The sequence below is a fragment of the Pipistrellus kuhlii genome, unplaced genomic scaffold, assembly GCF_014108245.1.
Source record: "Pipistrellus kuhlii isolate mPipKuh1 unplaced genomic scaffold, mPipKuh1.p scaffold_m20_p_8, whole genome shotgun sequence".
NCBI classification, from domain to species: Eukaryota; Metazoa; Chordata; class Mammalia; order Chiroptera; family Vespertilionidae; genus Pipistrellus; species Pipistrellus kuhlii.
Window position 1 is genome coordinate 52,846,060 of NW_023425584.1, and position 15,200 is coordinate 52,861,259.

General features: G+C 35.3%; 1 protein-coding gene across 1 annotated transcript; it reads left to right on the plus strand.

Annotated features, from left to right (window-relative positions):
* Positions 1-236: 236 nt before the first annotated feature.
* Positions 237-8,723, plus strand: FGB (fibrinogen beta chain). The gene is made up of 9 exons (XM_045576383.1): positions 237-373; positions 605-625; positions 3,162-3,353; positions 3,876-4,059; positions 4,728-4,955; positions 5,684-5,797; positions 6,203-6,328; positions 6,538-6,823; positions 8,324-8,723. The coding sequence occupies exons 1-9, from the start codon at positions 308-310 to the stop codon at positions 8,553-8,555; spliced, it is 1,449 nt and encodes a 482-aa protein (XP_045432339.1). The 5' UTR covers positions 237-307; the 3' UTR covers positions 8,556-8,723.
* The last annotated feature ends 6,477 nt before the right edge of the window (positions 8,724-15,200 follow it).

Sequence of the window (15,200 nt, forward strand, 5' to 3'; positions counted from 1 at the left end):
AGGAATGTCCTAATTTCCCATCATATGGTCCAATTAAATGAATTGAGGAACTTTGGTATTTCTAAATTTGGTCAACAGAGAATAGTTGAATGACGAGTAAATAAGTCTTGCTCGGAAGATGTTGCTTAAGTAGTAAAACTGTTCAGCGAACAAGTGTGTGGAAAAAAATTAAATATTAACTAAGGAAGGTAACCATTTCTAAAGTCAAACCCAACCGAGGATTCAGGAATATATATAGAACTGAAGAGCTCTCTGTTAAGTTCACAAGCAAAGGACGGTTTCTTGGAACTTTTAAAAATTTTAAATCATGAAACATCTATTCCTGCTACTATTATGTGCTCTTGTAGTTCAGTCCCAAGTTTCCACTGACTATGACAATGCGGTAACTTTTTAAAATTTATTATTATGTTAGTACTAATATTATCAATATAAAATATCAATCATAATCATATTTATTTGGATGAAATTAACCTCTATTTTAATTATGAAATGGAACTTTCAATTTCAGGGACTCATTTTATTTAAAGAATGTTACATAGTATTTCTTATATAAAAATGAAATAATAATTTCTTGTTTTCTGGTTTATCACTTTCATTTCCCCAGGATGAAGATGACACACCTAAGGTAAGATGTGTTTTTCTCACTTGTTATCCCAAGTACTATGAATTTTGTTTAGTTCTAGCAATACATTACTAAATTATGAGAATGAAAATCTGAAAATTCTGCAGACTATAAAATAACAAAACTTTACTTTTTTTAAAAGTAAAAAGCTGTGGTAGATAGGTTCTATTTAATGAAAAAGAGTCATATATAACTCCTGAAATTGCTGGCTATTTGTGAATGAAAATTACAAACCAAATCTAAAAGTGGAATAATATATCAAGTGCAGTGATAGAAAATTAAATATTGTTTTTTTCAAATTAAAAACATAAATAATAGGTAGCATTTATTGCTATTATTAATGATTATAAAACATATAGCCCAGATTAACTTATTCATTTGTATATCAGTTTCCCAGTTTGATTTATTCATTTGTAGAACAGTTTTTTGTCAAGTACTATCTTTGCTGATATCAAAAATATAGAAATGCATTTAGGCAAGTGAATACTTAAAGAATTTTATTTATTTTTTTATTTTATTTTTTTAAAATATATTTTATTGATTTTTCACAGGAAGAGAGAGGGATAGAGAGTTAGAAACATCGATGAGAGAGAATCATCGATCAGCTGCCTCTTGCACACCCCCTACTGGGGATGTGCCCGCAACCAATGTACGTGCCCTTGACCGGAATCGAACCCGGGACCTTTCAGTCCCCAGGCCGACGCTCTATCCACTGAGCCAAACCGGTCCCGGCTGAATACTTAAAGAATTTTAATTTTGATATCAAAATGGATCAAATTTCTCATGTATAACAGCATCATCACACTAGAAAGAAAAATACACAGTAATGTTTAAATGGCATGATTAATTTTGAATCATTTGTTTAATTGGAAGGGGATCTAAGTGATCTAATTATTAAACTATACATACAAAAATATTCTTGTCTGGTTAATTGCCTTATGTAAGAAAAATGTCAAAAATTTGTAAAGTACTTGGCTAAGCATTTTGATATTCTTGCTCACAAACTGATCCGTACAGAGACAGTTTACTAGTTTAGGTTTTCAAAATGGATTTTCTACTGTTAGTTATTTTAATAAGTGGTCTTCGTAAACCTAAATACCCGTATAAATCTTGAAAATCTTTTTTATTTCTTCTTCTCTATAATGCTAGATCATCAATGCTACCTCTCTAATAGCTCTCTGAAATAAAAAGAAAATATTTTTCCTTCTGTTATAAATAGATGTGTAATATACAAATGTTAGGACAGAGGACCCACATCTTCAAAATGCAATATGTATATTTCCCCATACCTTCACACTTTATTATTTTTATTGCCATCACAAATAACAGTTATTATAGTGTAAGTCCAGCAATTAAGCAGGGGAATCAGGAACCAACCTGTCTGGATTGAATGCCTCACACTCTCCAAGATTAAAATTCCAAATAGAGTCAGTGAATGACTTCCAGGCTCATATTAGTCTCTGTTTCAAATCTTTTGCTAATTTGTAATTAAGCCTGAGAGGGTACAGTAACTGACAAAGACCATATGATAACATAGTTAATTCAAGTCAACCCTTTTTATATTGCAGTTCACATCTCCACTTCATTATCTTTTAATGTAATTTTTTAAGTTAACAAATAATTTTAATCACAATGCATATACCTTGAGAATTATTTTAAATATGAAAAAAGTCATGTTGTTTGATAAAGAAATCATGTAAGAAATTTAATTAGAATGGCTTATAAAATACTTTTGTTGGTAGAAGATAGGAAGAAGATTGGGATTAGTAGTGGACAAGCCATTTAAACTATAGTACCTAGTACGTGTGATTGCAATAAAAATAATAATGAATACTTATTTTATGCCAGGTATTCTTCTGAGGGTATCCTATGCAATGAATCATTTAAATCTCACAGATCTAACTATTATTATCCCTATTTTACAGATAGGAAAATGGGCACAGATAAAATAACTTGCCCAAGATCTTATAGCTAGGAGGTCATAGGGTCAAGCCAAGCAGCCTGGCTTCAGAGTGCCTTTTTCCTCTTCAAACGTGTTAGAGTCAAGGGTTGTCTGATAAGGAATAAATCCATATTGCTTTAAGATTTTTTATTTAGGGCTTATCCAAATTAACCATCAATTCATAAAAACTAAACATGGGGAAATGATCAATGATAATTATAAAATTTAGTAATCCAAGTAGCTTGAGAATATTTATTCTTCCTGAAAATATAGATTTCTCAATATGTTGTGTCTTCCCATGTATAGATATCATGGATCTAAGATAATTACTATTCATAATATGACACAGCTTTATTTTAGAGCCTCTTTTTTTAAAAACTACCAGAGATACAACAGCTTTTTGCACAGTTTTTCTTTCTGCTGTTACTGAAGAGACCTAAGCAACCTATTAATTTATCGAATACCAACTAATGCAGCTGATGGACCTTACGCAAATCATCAGTGTGTGCTAACCTAAACTATAACATGAGGATTGTTGGAATAGTTACATCTCAAACCTTCCATAACACTCTACGTGTTGTTTCTGTTTCTCTGAAGAGCGGTTTGGACGCCCGTGGTCACCGACCCCGAGACAAGAAGAGAGAAGGGGCTCCCAGCCTGAGACCCGTCCAGCCTCCTATCAGCGGAGGCGGGTACCGAGCTCGTCCGGCCAAAGTAGATGCCAGGCAAAAGCAGGTGGAGAGAAAAGCCCCTGATGCCGGGGGCTGTGTTCATGCTGACCCAGATCTGGTGAGTGCCCTGAGCTTTCTCGCAGAGACAGCCTCCACGTTCATCATCACTTCCTAATGTTCCATTGGTCCCTGTCGCCACTGTAGTTATTTTGTTTGGGAGATAAATATAAAACAAACAAATTGAGCCTTTGGTTGAGGATTTCTTTCTGGTTTTTTGTTTGTTTGTTTTTTGTCTTTGTTTGGTTTGTGAGGTTTGGGGGGGTCTGGGCCCAAGATTACAAATGAGGACGCATGGGTATTGGCTTTAACTTTGAATTTTTCCCATTGCATTTGTTTGGGTGAGAAAAATTTCAGTTATTTATTACATCTATATTCACATTTATTCTGTGGTAAGGACTAGTTTTAATCTCCATCAGAATATGATGATGACTCTTGAATTTCCGGGCTTAAGGTAAGAAAATCAAAATGACGAGTTTTTATACTGGCTAATGATATCACTGAATTTTCACTATGTGCTATTTTCACCAATATTTGTAACTCAAATGTTTCATATAATGCCTGATATTTTCACTGTTTGCAGGGAGTGTTGTGTCCTACAGGATGTCAGTTGCAAGACACTTTGGTAAAACAAGAAAGAACAGTGAGAGACAAAGTAAATGAGTTAAATAATAACATGGAGTCTGTATCCCAGAGTTCTTCGACCAGCTTTCACTATATGAGTATGCTCAAAGACATGTGGGAAAAGAGGCAGAGGCAATTAAAAGGTAGATATACTTGTGTTTTCTGTTTGATTCTGTTAAACATTTGGGACTGTTAGATTGCCATGGCAATGCAGGATTGTGAGAAGATTAACATTTCTGGATTAGCCTAAACAACATCCACCATCTTTCAGTATGGGTCTGATTACCCTGAGGTTCGCACATAGTCACTTTCAGGTGCAGCTTGTCAAATAAGCACTATTTACATTCCCAAAGTGGCACCAGCAAGGATGACTCTCTATGAAGCATTTTTCTGGGAGTCCTCAATTTTAGCCATAAGAAACTTGTGACTCAGAAGACAATATTAACAGAGTAAAAATTTAGCTTTTATGTATTTAACGTTTGCTGTCTGAAGGTCTAAATGCTACTTTTTCCTTTTCTTCCTATCCAAAGAAATAAACCACCTATTGTATTTATTTTTCAGCATCTTTTTAACTTACAGCTAAGCTTAGTTACTAGGATAGTAGGTAGAATATTTGTTAATTTGTATATTCCATGGGCCAAATAATTTTCCCTAAGTACAACTACACATCATGATTGCCTGATAGTAACTCAGTGTCCATTCATTTACTCTCAGAAAAGCCAACTCACAATTATATGCTTGAATACTTTTAGTTTCTCAGGAAAAAAATGTGAATCATCCCTGCATAATTTCATTTTTCACATTTTTCCAGAAAATGAAAATGTAATACATGAGTACACCTCAGAGCTGGAAGCACGCCGACTATTTGTAGATGAGTCCTTGAATAGTAATATCCCAACTAACCTTCGTGTGCTCCGTTCCATCCTGGAAAACTTGAGAACCAAAATACAAAAATTAGAATCTGATGTGTCAACTCAGATGGAATACTGCCGCGTCCCCTGCACTGTCAGTTGCAATATTCCTGTGGTCTCTGGCAAAGGTAACTGGTTAATAAACATATTTCTGGAGCATTCCAGAAGAACTCACACTCTCTAAAAAAAGGAAACTGATAAAAAGCCCAGTGGATTTGCCCTACAGGTCCTGATGACAATACAGCACATCCCTAGTATGCTGTGCTCTGACGTAGCCTAAAACATTTGAAAGCTTTTTGATGGAGTGTATGATGGTACTAGTTCTACATGTATATGCACCCTTGCTTGAAGAGATGGCAGAACAGTGAATAGGTGCAGGGATTTCTCCTACCATGTGTTCTAGCAGTTTATATCTAGCAGATATCCTAGGACACAAAAGATAGAGAAGGGCTTTTTCATCTCCTTAGAACACATGTGTCAAACACAAGGCCCGCGGGCCAAATCCGTCCCGCCAGGCCTTGCAATGTGGCCCGCACCGCGCTGTCATCACTGCACTCCGCTGTGTTTCCATCACAATGACAGTTTATGACTGTTCAGTAAACCATTCGGCCCACGATTTAGGCTGGATTTTAGATTTTGACCCCTTCTCTGATTGAGTTCGACACCCCTACCTTAGAAGATATAACTCAAAACTGAGTTTGATTTTCAATAAAAGGAAGATTCAATTTCTATAAAATATTCCCAGAAGTCTAAATTAAAACACTTCTCAGGAACCTCTGTAATTATAAAGTTAGTGACTAAAGACCAAGTAAATATGTTGTAGCTCCCTGAATATAATGTTTCTTTATGGTTGCAGAATGTGAGGAAATTGTCAGGAATGGAGGTGAAACATCTGAGATGTATCTCATTCAGCCTCACGCTTCTATCAGACCATATCGAGTATACTGTGACATGAACACTGAAGGTGGAGGTAAATATTGGATAGTTGGTGATCTATTATTCTGTAATTATTTTGATATGACAAAATACTAGCAAATAAAACCTAGCTTTAACATAACCAACACTAGACAATTTGATTTGGAATTTAATGTCATATTTTAAAAGTTATAAAATATCTATAATCACAATTTGGAGTAATATAAAAAACTTGTAGTTTTTAAATATTTTAAGAGTTTTCTTATATTTGTTTCCTTATTTTATATATATATATATATATATATATATATATATATATATATATATATATATTGGAGCACTAATATAAGTGGGGATAAAATAAATTAAATAGACAAAGCATTCAGACATTTCTCTCAAAGTGGCATTATTTATTACTATTTAATATGTGTTGTTTTTTCTTTCTTTCTTTTCCCCTAAGGGTGGACAGTAATTCAGAATCGTCAAGATGGTAGTGTTGACTTTGGCAGGAAATGGAATCCATATAAACAAGGATTTGGTAATATTGCAACCAATGACGAAGGGAAAAAATATTGTGGTCTACCAGGTAAAAAACTGAGAGTACAAAATAATATCATTCTACTTACAATGTTTTTCCTTCTATTTATAAAAACATAGTGTTGGGAATCTGTGTTTAGGCATTTTAGGAAGTTAAGAAGAATTTATGAAAAGAGTGAGAAAGATAAAGGAAGAGAGGCAGTTTTTAGTTTCTAAAGGTTGTGTTTTTGGTGAGATTTTATTTTATTTTTCCTTTAGGTGAGTATTGGCTTGGCAATGATAAAATTAGCCAGCTTACCAACATGGGACCCACAGAACTTCTGATTGAAATGGAGGACTGGAAAGGAGCTAAGGTAAAGGCACGATATGGAGGATTCACTATACAGAACGAAGCTGGGAAGTACCAAATCTCAGTGGACAAATATAAGGGAACAGCTGGCAATGCCCTCATGGAAGGAGCTTCTCAACTGGTGGGAGAAAACAAAACCATGACCATTCACAACAGCATGTTCTTCAGCACGTACGACAGAGACAATGATGGCTGGTATGTGTTCTTCCCTCCTGCTTTAAAAGCCACCACTGATTTTTTTACTTGGGATCATTAATGATATCTAACGTTAATAACTCTCATTGCTTGGGTGGTTACCACTTGTATCAGCCACTGAAGCTCTTTATATATATATATATATATATATATAATTGGGTTTTTTTTGTTGTTTTTTTTGCAGAGAGGAAGGGGGAGGGACAGAGAGTTAGAAACATCAATGAGAGAGAAACATTGATTAGCTTCCTCCTGTACACCCCCTACTGGGGATGTGCCCATAATCAAGGTACATGCCCTTGATAGGAATCACATCTGGGACCCTTCAGTCCACAGGCAGACACTCTATCCACTGAGCCAAACTGGTCAGGGCTGAAGTATACTCTTTATGTATCATCCTGATACGTTACCAGTATGATTCTTATTAGACAAGTGAAATTTAGAGAGATTAAGTAATTTATCCCAAGTCACACAACTATGAAAGATAGAACTGGAATTAGAACACCCACGCCTTCTGAGTAGTGAGAGTTTAAATACATTTCTATATACACTAATAAAAGAGAAAGAGGCAATTTTATTGTAACTTAGTGATGCCCACCAGCCAATCAGGAGTGAGTATGCAAATTAACCCAACAAAGATGGCAGGTTATTTTGCATACACAGGTGCCAAGAAAGGGGGGGCGGGGCGGGACACTTGTGTGGTTGCCATGGTGATGATACAGGCATTCCACAATGCCCCAGCTATTCCAGGCCTTCGGGCAGAATAGAAAGGTGGAAAGGTGGCTCCAGGCCAGGTGAAGGTGGTGCCAGCAGCCAGGGAAAGAAAGGCCCATTCTTTTTTTTAAAAAAATATATTTTATTGATTTTGTACAGAGAGGAAGGGAGAGAGATAGAGTTAGAAGCATCGATGAGAGAGAGTCATCGATCAGCTGCCTCTTGCACACCCCCTACTGGGGATATGCCCGCAACCAAGGTACATGCCCTTGACTGGGATCGAACCTGGGACCTTTTAATCCCCAAGCCGACGCTCTATCCACTGAGCCAAACCGGTTTTGGCAGAAAGGCCCATTCTTGCATGAATCTTCATGCATCAGGCCTCTAGTATTTCTGTTTGAATATGTATATTGAAACTCTCATTTTGTCCTTCAGAGTTCACTAATATTAAGAGATTTGAAATCTCTCATTTCAGTATAAAGTAACAAATACAGATGAATTTGTTACAGAGGCCCAATTCTCTCTCTCTCTCTCTCTCTCTCTCTCTCTCTCTCTCTCTCTCTCTCAGTCTCTCTCTCTCTCTCTCTCTCTCTCTCTCTCTCTCTCTCTCTGCCTCTCCCTCTCTTTTTGCTACAGGGCAGAGAAGATCTTTGGTGTATTAGTGTGTGACTTTATTTATATAACTAAAGGAAAGGGGCACAGCACACAGCATTCTTTGTGGGTGCTTTGGATGGAATTAACTGGATGACTCTATAGTTGTAATAACCCCAAACACATTTTTCCCCCCAGGGTAAATGCAGACCCCACAAAACAGTGCTCTAAAGAGGATGGTGGTGGATGGTGGTATAATAGATGTCATGCAGCCAATCCAAATGGTAGATACTACTGGGGTGGACAATACAGCTGGGACATGGCAAAACATGGCACAGACGATGGAGTAGTCTGGATGAACTGGAAGGGATCCTGGTATTCAATGAAGAAGATGTCTATGAAGATCAGGCCCTTCTTCCCACAGCAATAGTCTCCCAAACATAAATTTTTATTCTTCCCTGTGTAACAACATTTTTGTATATTATGTCATTGAAATGTTATTTCATACATTATATCCCTTTAAAATTGTCAAAGAGCTGTGAGTGTGACTTTTTGGAAAAAAGTATTTGGGATACGTGAAATTAAAATTAGGACACCATTTTCTTTTGCACTCTTCATTTATATTGCTCACCAAGAGGCAACTGAAAGGACAGTTGTGGGTAGTGGGTGTTCACAATTTCAATTCCAGTTGATAGTGAAAAGTTTCAAGGTAGGAAGAGGAATTTTCCATCTTTGTTGTAGAAAAACTATGAGGCAACTTAAAAGTCCATTTGGTAAGCTCTATTTATTTATCTAAGGTCTGCCACAGAAAACTTTCAAAACATTTTCAATTAAACTAGTCCCTGTTGCAATAAAGTACTGTTTTCTTATTTTGTAACCACATAGACAATGACTTAGGCTTTGAACTCTTAGGAGAAGAGAAGCATTCACAACCTCAGATAAGCTCTTAAATGGCACTGAACATTTGAAGATTCAAAATCTCACTCTGCCCGATGGAAAACCCCTATGCTATCAGCTATCAGGACTTTGGGATCAGAGTTCCCAAGAGGACAGTTAGGATCAAGCCTTCACCATTTGGCTTTTTTGGGGGGAAATAGCAAGGTAGGAAACAGTAGTTGATTATTGTCCCTAATTAGGGGAAATTAGGCTTACTGGCCTCAATTTGGTTTTTGTTTTTCACATAGCTACACCAGAACTAAGGTAGAAATGGATTTTTGGTTTTTCTATGTCTCCCCAAGAAATAAATGTATCAACTCAACTTTATTTTTCTTGAATTCTCCCATCACTTCACTCCAACTGTCCTTGGCAACCCCATGACGGTAGGCCCTCCTTTCTTCGGCTTAGCATAACTGCCATTGATTTTCATGACCTTTATATCTCAGCAAAGGTTGTTAAATCATGGAAATTTTGTCACTCTCTTAATTCCTCACCAAATCCAACTTCAACTTTTACCTAGCTTCCCTGCCATAGTTCTGTTCTACCCTAGCTATAATTGTCTATTACTCTGCTATCACATATATTGTCTTAATAATAAAAAAAATTCTGACCAAGTTACTTTCCTGCTTAGTGTTATTTCTGTGTTATCTATGTTTTAAGTCCAAATCCCATAGCTGGGGGTGAAAATAGTCCCAGCACTGCCCTCGGCCCCCACCCCACCCCCTTCCCTACACATCTACATTTTTGTCATAGTGAATTTTTCACCATTCCAGGAAAGGTCAGGGCCTTTTATATGATGCCCTCATTGATAACAGTGTCTTTCCCAAAAATTCTTTAACGAATTGTTCTTCATTCTTTTCAAGCCTCACTTGAACTGCAATTTATCTGTGGCACATACCTTCCTCCTTTACTGGTAATGAGCTCTTGCTCATCTGTGATTCTAGAATCATCAGCCTCTGAGAAAGGCTGATTTTCATAAATTTGGATTTAACAAACATCTTGGGTAATTCTTATTAAAATATACAGAACCCAGCTGAAACCAGTTTGGCTCAATGGATAGAGCTTCGGTCTGCAGACCAAAAGGTCCCAGGTTCGATTCCGGTCAAGGGCATGTGCATTTGTTGTGGGCACATCCAGCTGGTCTATGTTTCTCTCTCATTGATGTTTCTGGCTCTCTATCCCTCTCTCTTCCTCTCTGTAAAAAATCAATAAAATGTATTTAAAAAATAAAATTAAAAAATAAAATATACAGAACCCATTTTCCAATAAAGGTACAGACAGAAATTCAATATGCAAAATACTTGAAAGTAGACCTGTTGTATTAGGGCTGACTAGCAAAAGCCTACTGTATCCTGGGTGGCAGAGGGCAGGAACCCAATAAAAGGGCAGTGTCCCTCAGACCTTTGTTCAGCCCCCATATGCACTCACAGAGGATCTAAAGAATTCCTGGAACTTAAAGTAAAGCCACAAAATTAAAATATATATATATATTTTTATTGATTTCAGAGAGGAAGGGAAGGGGGAGAGAGTTAGAAGCATCAATGATGAGAATCATTGATCTGCTGCCTTCTGCATGCCCCCTACTGGGGCTCAAGCTTGCAATCCAGGCATCTGCCCTTGACTAGAATTGAACTGGGACACTTCAGTCCATAGGCCAATGTTTTATCTACTAAACCAAACCAGCTAAGGCAAAGGCACAGATTTTATAGTAGGTAATCTGATGGTCAATTCTCAGTTAATGTACAAATTGCAGGAGCATAGAGACCACTTTTGGGTGATAGGTACTATCTAGATCTCTAGAAAGAAGTAAGCCTTCTTAAGATATCATTTTCTAAGAAATGCCACATATGTGATAATTACCCTTTCAAGCATCACAATTTTGAATATAAATAGAAAGGGTGTTGCTTACTTAGTATCTAAAAAGGTGAACTCCTGACTTTTTGAAGATAATGAAAAAAGATGAATTGAAAATGACTAATCCCTCACTGTGGTATGAGAAGTATAATGTATTTTATTACATTATTAAGACTGAAAGTATGTCACAAACTATAAAGGATATCTGCACTTGGGATGTAGGCTTCCCAGTTCCTCTGCATTCAGGAATCAAGGAAAACTGCTCACCAATGTAACAAAGGAATTGCCCCACATGGGGCAGAAGTGTGGATGACAAGATGTGACCTCAGACAACTGACATTTCCGTTTAAACATTAACACCAAATATTATGCATGCTGATGGTCAAAACCTGCAGAGCTTATTTAAAGTACAACTTTCCTTGTGTCGACCAGGTTTATTTCATCCGTCTTTACATGGGAAGAACCTAAGGGGCTGTGTTTTCTTTTTAATTAATGTCCCCAAGAGATTCTGATCACTGGCTGAATTTTGGAACAACTGATCCAGGCTACATTTGCATTTACTAGTATCTGAGACTCCCATTTTTCTTATCTAGCATTTCCCCTCCCCCCCCCCCCTCTTCAAATGGTGGCCACAAGGCAGTATTTAGAGCAAGCCAACATCTTTGAAATTACTGTGACTTCACTGGTGACCACTGCCTATGTTGAAGATTTGACTGGCATTTAACCACAAGGTCTCCAAATGCTGGAACCACTATTTCTACTTTGGTGCCCCTCAGCCTCAGATGATTCTCTAGGTTGGACTATTAGATTTTTTTAAGGTATAGATGCTACCTACCATTTTTACACAGAGCTGAAATTAATGTCTGAATTCCATCCCTCTGCCCACTGAGGCAAGTGATTTGATGGTTCCTCTTGAGATTTCTGGGGCTCAACTCACACCAAGTCACAGTGTGTTGGTGGATAATTATGGCTAACCCTATCAAATGTTTATTTTAACAACATAAATACCATTTTAGATAATGAAAGCAGGATATATTATTTGCAAAAATTTGGGAAATATAGAAAAAAATATCAGTAACCCTCTGTTTATTCAAGTATTTTATTTCCTAAGTGATTAGACTGGAAGAGACATATGCTTATAATTTCAACACTAATAGAGAAGCAGCTAATATTTTGGTTTATGTTTTTCATGTTTTCCTATACATACTAGTGTTTTAGTACCTGAATTTATTACATTGGGTCATGGAAAATTTTCCATGTTATTTCATATTTTCTACACTATTCTTTTCTATAATATGCTTTTAATGACCATATAATATTCCATCATGTGAATGAACTCTAATTTAAAAAAATATATATCATTTAACATTGAGATTTTTTTGAACTTTTTCTAATAAAGATGATACTGAAGTTATCATCTTTCTACTTTGACCTTTATACACACACACACACACACACACACACACACACACACGTATAAAATATAATAAATATTATTGTTTATTTCCTCCTGGAAGCAGAATTCCTGAAGGAAATGGGTTTTGGCATTCAAATAACTCTCCAGAAAAATAGTATCAGTTTATCTTTGGCATTCAGAATTTTTTTTTTCTTCCTCACTAATGCTAAATGTTATAATTAAAATATTGACAATTGCTTTAATTTTTATATTTTAACTACTAGTGCAAGTAAGAGATTTCAAAATATTTAATGATCATTTGTCTATCTTTTTTTTGAGGATTATCTTTTATATCCTTTCCTCAACTTTATATTAGCATAATTATCTTTTATATGAATTCTTAACCATTATTTTTGTATGTAAGACAGCAATCAGTTACATGATATTACCCTCTGTTTATTAAGTATTTTATTTCCTAAATGATTAGACTGGGATAGTCATATGCTTATGCAACAAGTGTTAACTGGCACTAATATTAACCATTATTCCTTTTCTCTTCTTTTGCCAACTAATATGTGACCAGTAAGCAATATGTTTTTCATTTTGTATACTGACTGAATTATAGTTCTCTAATAACTTTTTATTTTAAGAAATTTCAGTCTTACAGAGAAATAACAGGAATGGTTTAATGAATACCTTGATGTCCTTCACCTAGCTTTACCGATTGTTTGCTACATTTGCTTTATCTCTCAAAAGGACAGACTTTCAATGTAGTTTTGCAACAGTTTATGTAGGCGTGCAACCTTGAGGTCCCTGACCTATTGTATATAGAGTCAAAGCAAATATTTTCTAGAAAATATTTTGCAGAGTGCTCTGTTGCAATCAACAGGTAGCCACCTTCCCCCCATGAGCAAATGGACAGAAAGAGCACTATTGAATAGCTGACTACTGTTTAATCAACTCAAACCTTACATTGTCTTGCCTCTGTGGTTTTGAAGTATGGCTTTTACAACTGGAAATGGAAGCATAATATCTAGGTCTTATATAAGAATTAATTTGAATCTCTTCCCCAGGTGCAAATCCCTTATCATACTACTCCCAGGTTTAAGGCCCTTGGACATCCTCCCCTATTAATTAAAGATTTTTATCCATAAAGGAGCTTTATAAAGCACATGGGATTCAATTAATAATAGGATGTAGGTTGAAATGCATAAATAAATAAAATATGATTTGCCAAAATGGTTTCTGTGTAAATTTCATTACCTGCAAGCAGATTGCATAATATTCATGGCTACCAAAATCTAAATGTTGCTTCTTCTCAAGTTGTTTCAGTAAATGTTGTGTTACTTTATTCCAATATAACTAACATTTATTTTATGATTTTGTAACCTGTGTGTACTTACATTAGTATGGCACCATTTTCCTTCAGGCTTTTCTGGACATGACTGGAGATTAGTGACTTTGGCTGGCTGGGTCTTGTTCTGATTCACTAACTGCACCCCTCGTGTTGGCTTACTAAATTAAAAATGTATGTTGTTGATTATAAAAGGAGCTTATACAGAGTATAATTCTATCAGAAATACCACTGGGAAAAATAAACATTAAATGTTATATAGAATATTTTCATGTTTGAGTAAATGTAAAATATAAGTGAGTTTTAAAATGTTTACCCATCATTTATAAGAAATATGAAGTAAATGAGGAAAAAGGTTTGGAAATGAAGAAACAATATGTAAGAGTTAAGGAAAGTAAAAATAAAAATAAAAGTAAAAGTAAATTTAAAATAAAGCGAATGTGTATAAAAATTAATCTATTATTGCCTGGCTGGTGTGGCTCATTGATTGAGTGTGAATCTACAAACCAGAAGGTCACTATTCTACTTCTAGTCAGAGCATATACCTGGGTTATTGGCTCACTCCCCAGGTACAGGGGAAAGCCAATCAATGATTCTTTTTCATTGATACATGCACATATTTCAAAATATGATAGATCAATTACATAAAACAAATAAATAGAGAAGATATTTAAATAATACCATCAATAAGCTTGGTAATATAACATCTTGTAACCTATAAATGTAAAAAATATGCATTCTTTTTTGCCTATGGAACATTTATAAAAAATAATCATGTTTGTGCCACATAGACTACCTTAAAATTTTAATACAATTAGAATTAAACAATCGGTTAAACAAATTAGTTTATAAAATACTTGGAAATAAATAATTAAAATATGACTAACAGATTTCAAATAAGGTCAAGGTTACTAAAAAAAAAAAAAAAAAAATTACTCCCACTAACCCCCTAAAAAAATAATTAATTGGAAATTAAAGGCTGCTCTAAGTAATCCATAGAACAAACAAACAAACAAAGTAGAAAAAGAAAGTCAAACTGTTCTAAGGCTGAAAAAATAGAAAGAGAAAGTGGAGATGTAAGATGGAGAGCATTGAGCATTTCATCCAAAAGCTATACTTTAAAGATGAGCAAGGCAATATAAGCGCATGAGAGAGTCTACAAATGGATCCAAGGAAAGTTTTATTCAACAACATTGAATTTCAATTCCACTGGCAAAGAACCCTTTAATAAATGATCCTCAGAAGATCTGAGAAGCATCACTGGCTATCCATCCCCAACAACACAAAAATAGGATTTCCTGACATATGAAGATAAATTCTAGGTCAATCTTTAAATGTAAAATAAATTTTAAAAATTTAAAGAAACTTTTAAAACTTACCTGTTGAAATATGTGAGACATTCTCATGTAGGGCAGGGAACATTACATAAATGCCTAAATGAATTCACAATCTAGTGCCATAATAACAAACAAACATGTTAGAGTTTGGGATTGACTGTTATTTTTGAGATATGAACAAGAACTATGAGGGCCTAA

Excerpts from the sequence above, each read along its gene's own strand:
- FGB (XM_045576383.1), top strand. The coding sequence starts at position 308 with ATGAAACATCTATTCCTGCTACTATTATGTGCTCTTGTAGTTCAGTCC. Across the intron at positions 3,354-3,875 it reads TTCATGCTGACCCAGATCTG|GGAGTGTTGTGTCCTACAGG; the intron begins GTGAGTGCCCTG and ends CACTGTTTGCAG. Across the intron at positions 4,956-5,683 it reads TCCTGTGGTCTCTGGCAAAG|AATGTGAGGAAATTGTCAGG; the intron begins GTAACTGGTTAA and ends TTATGGTTGCAG.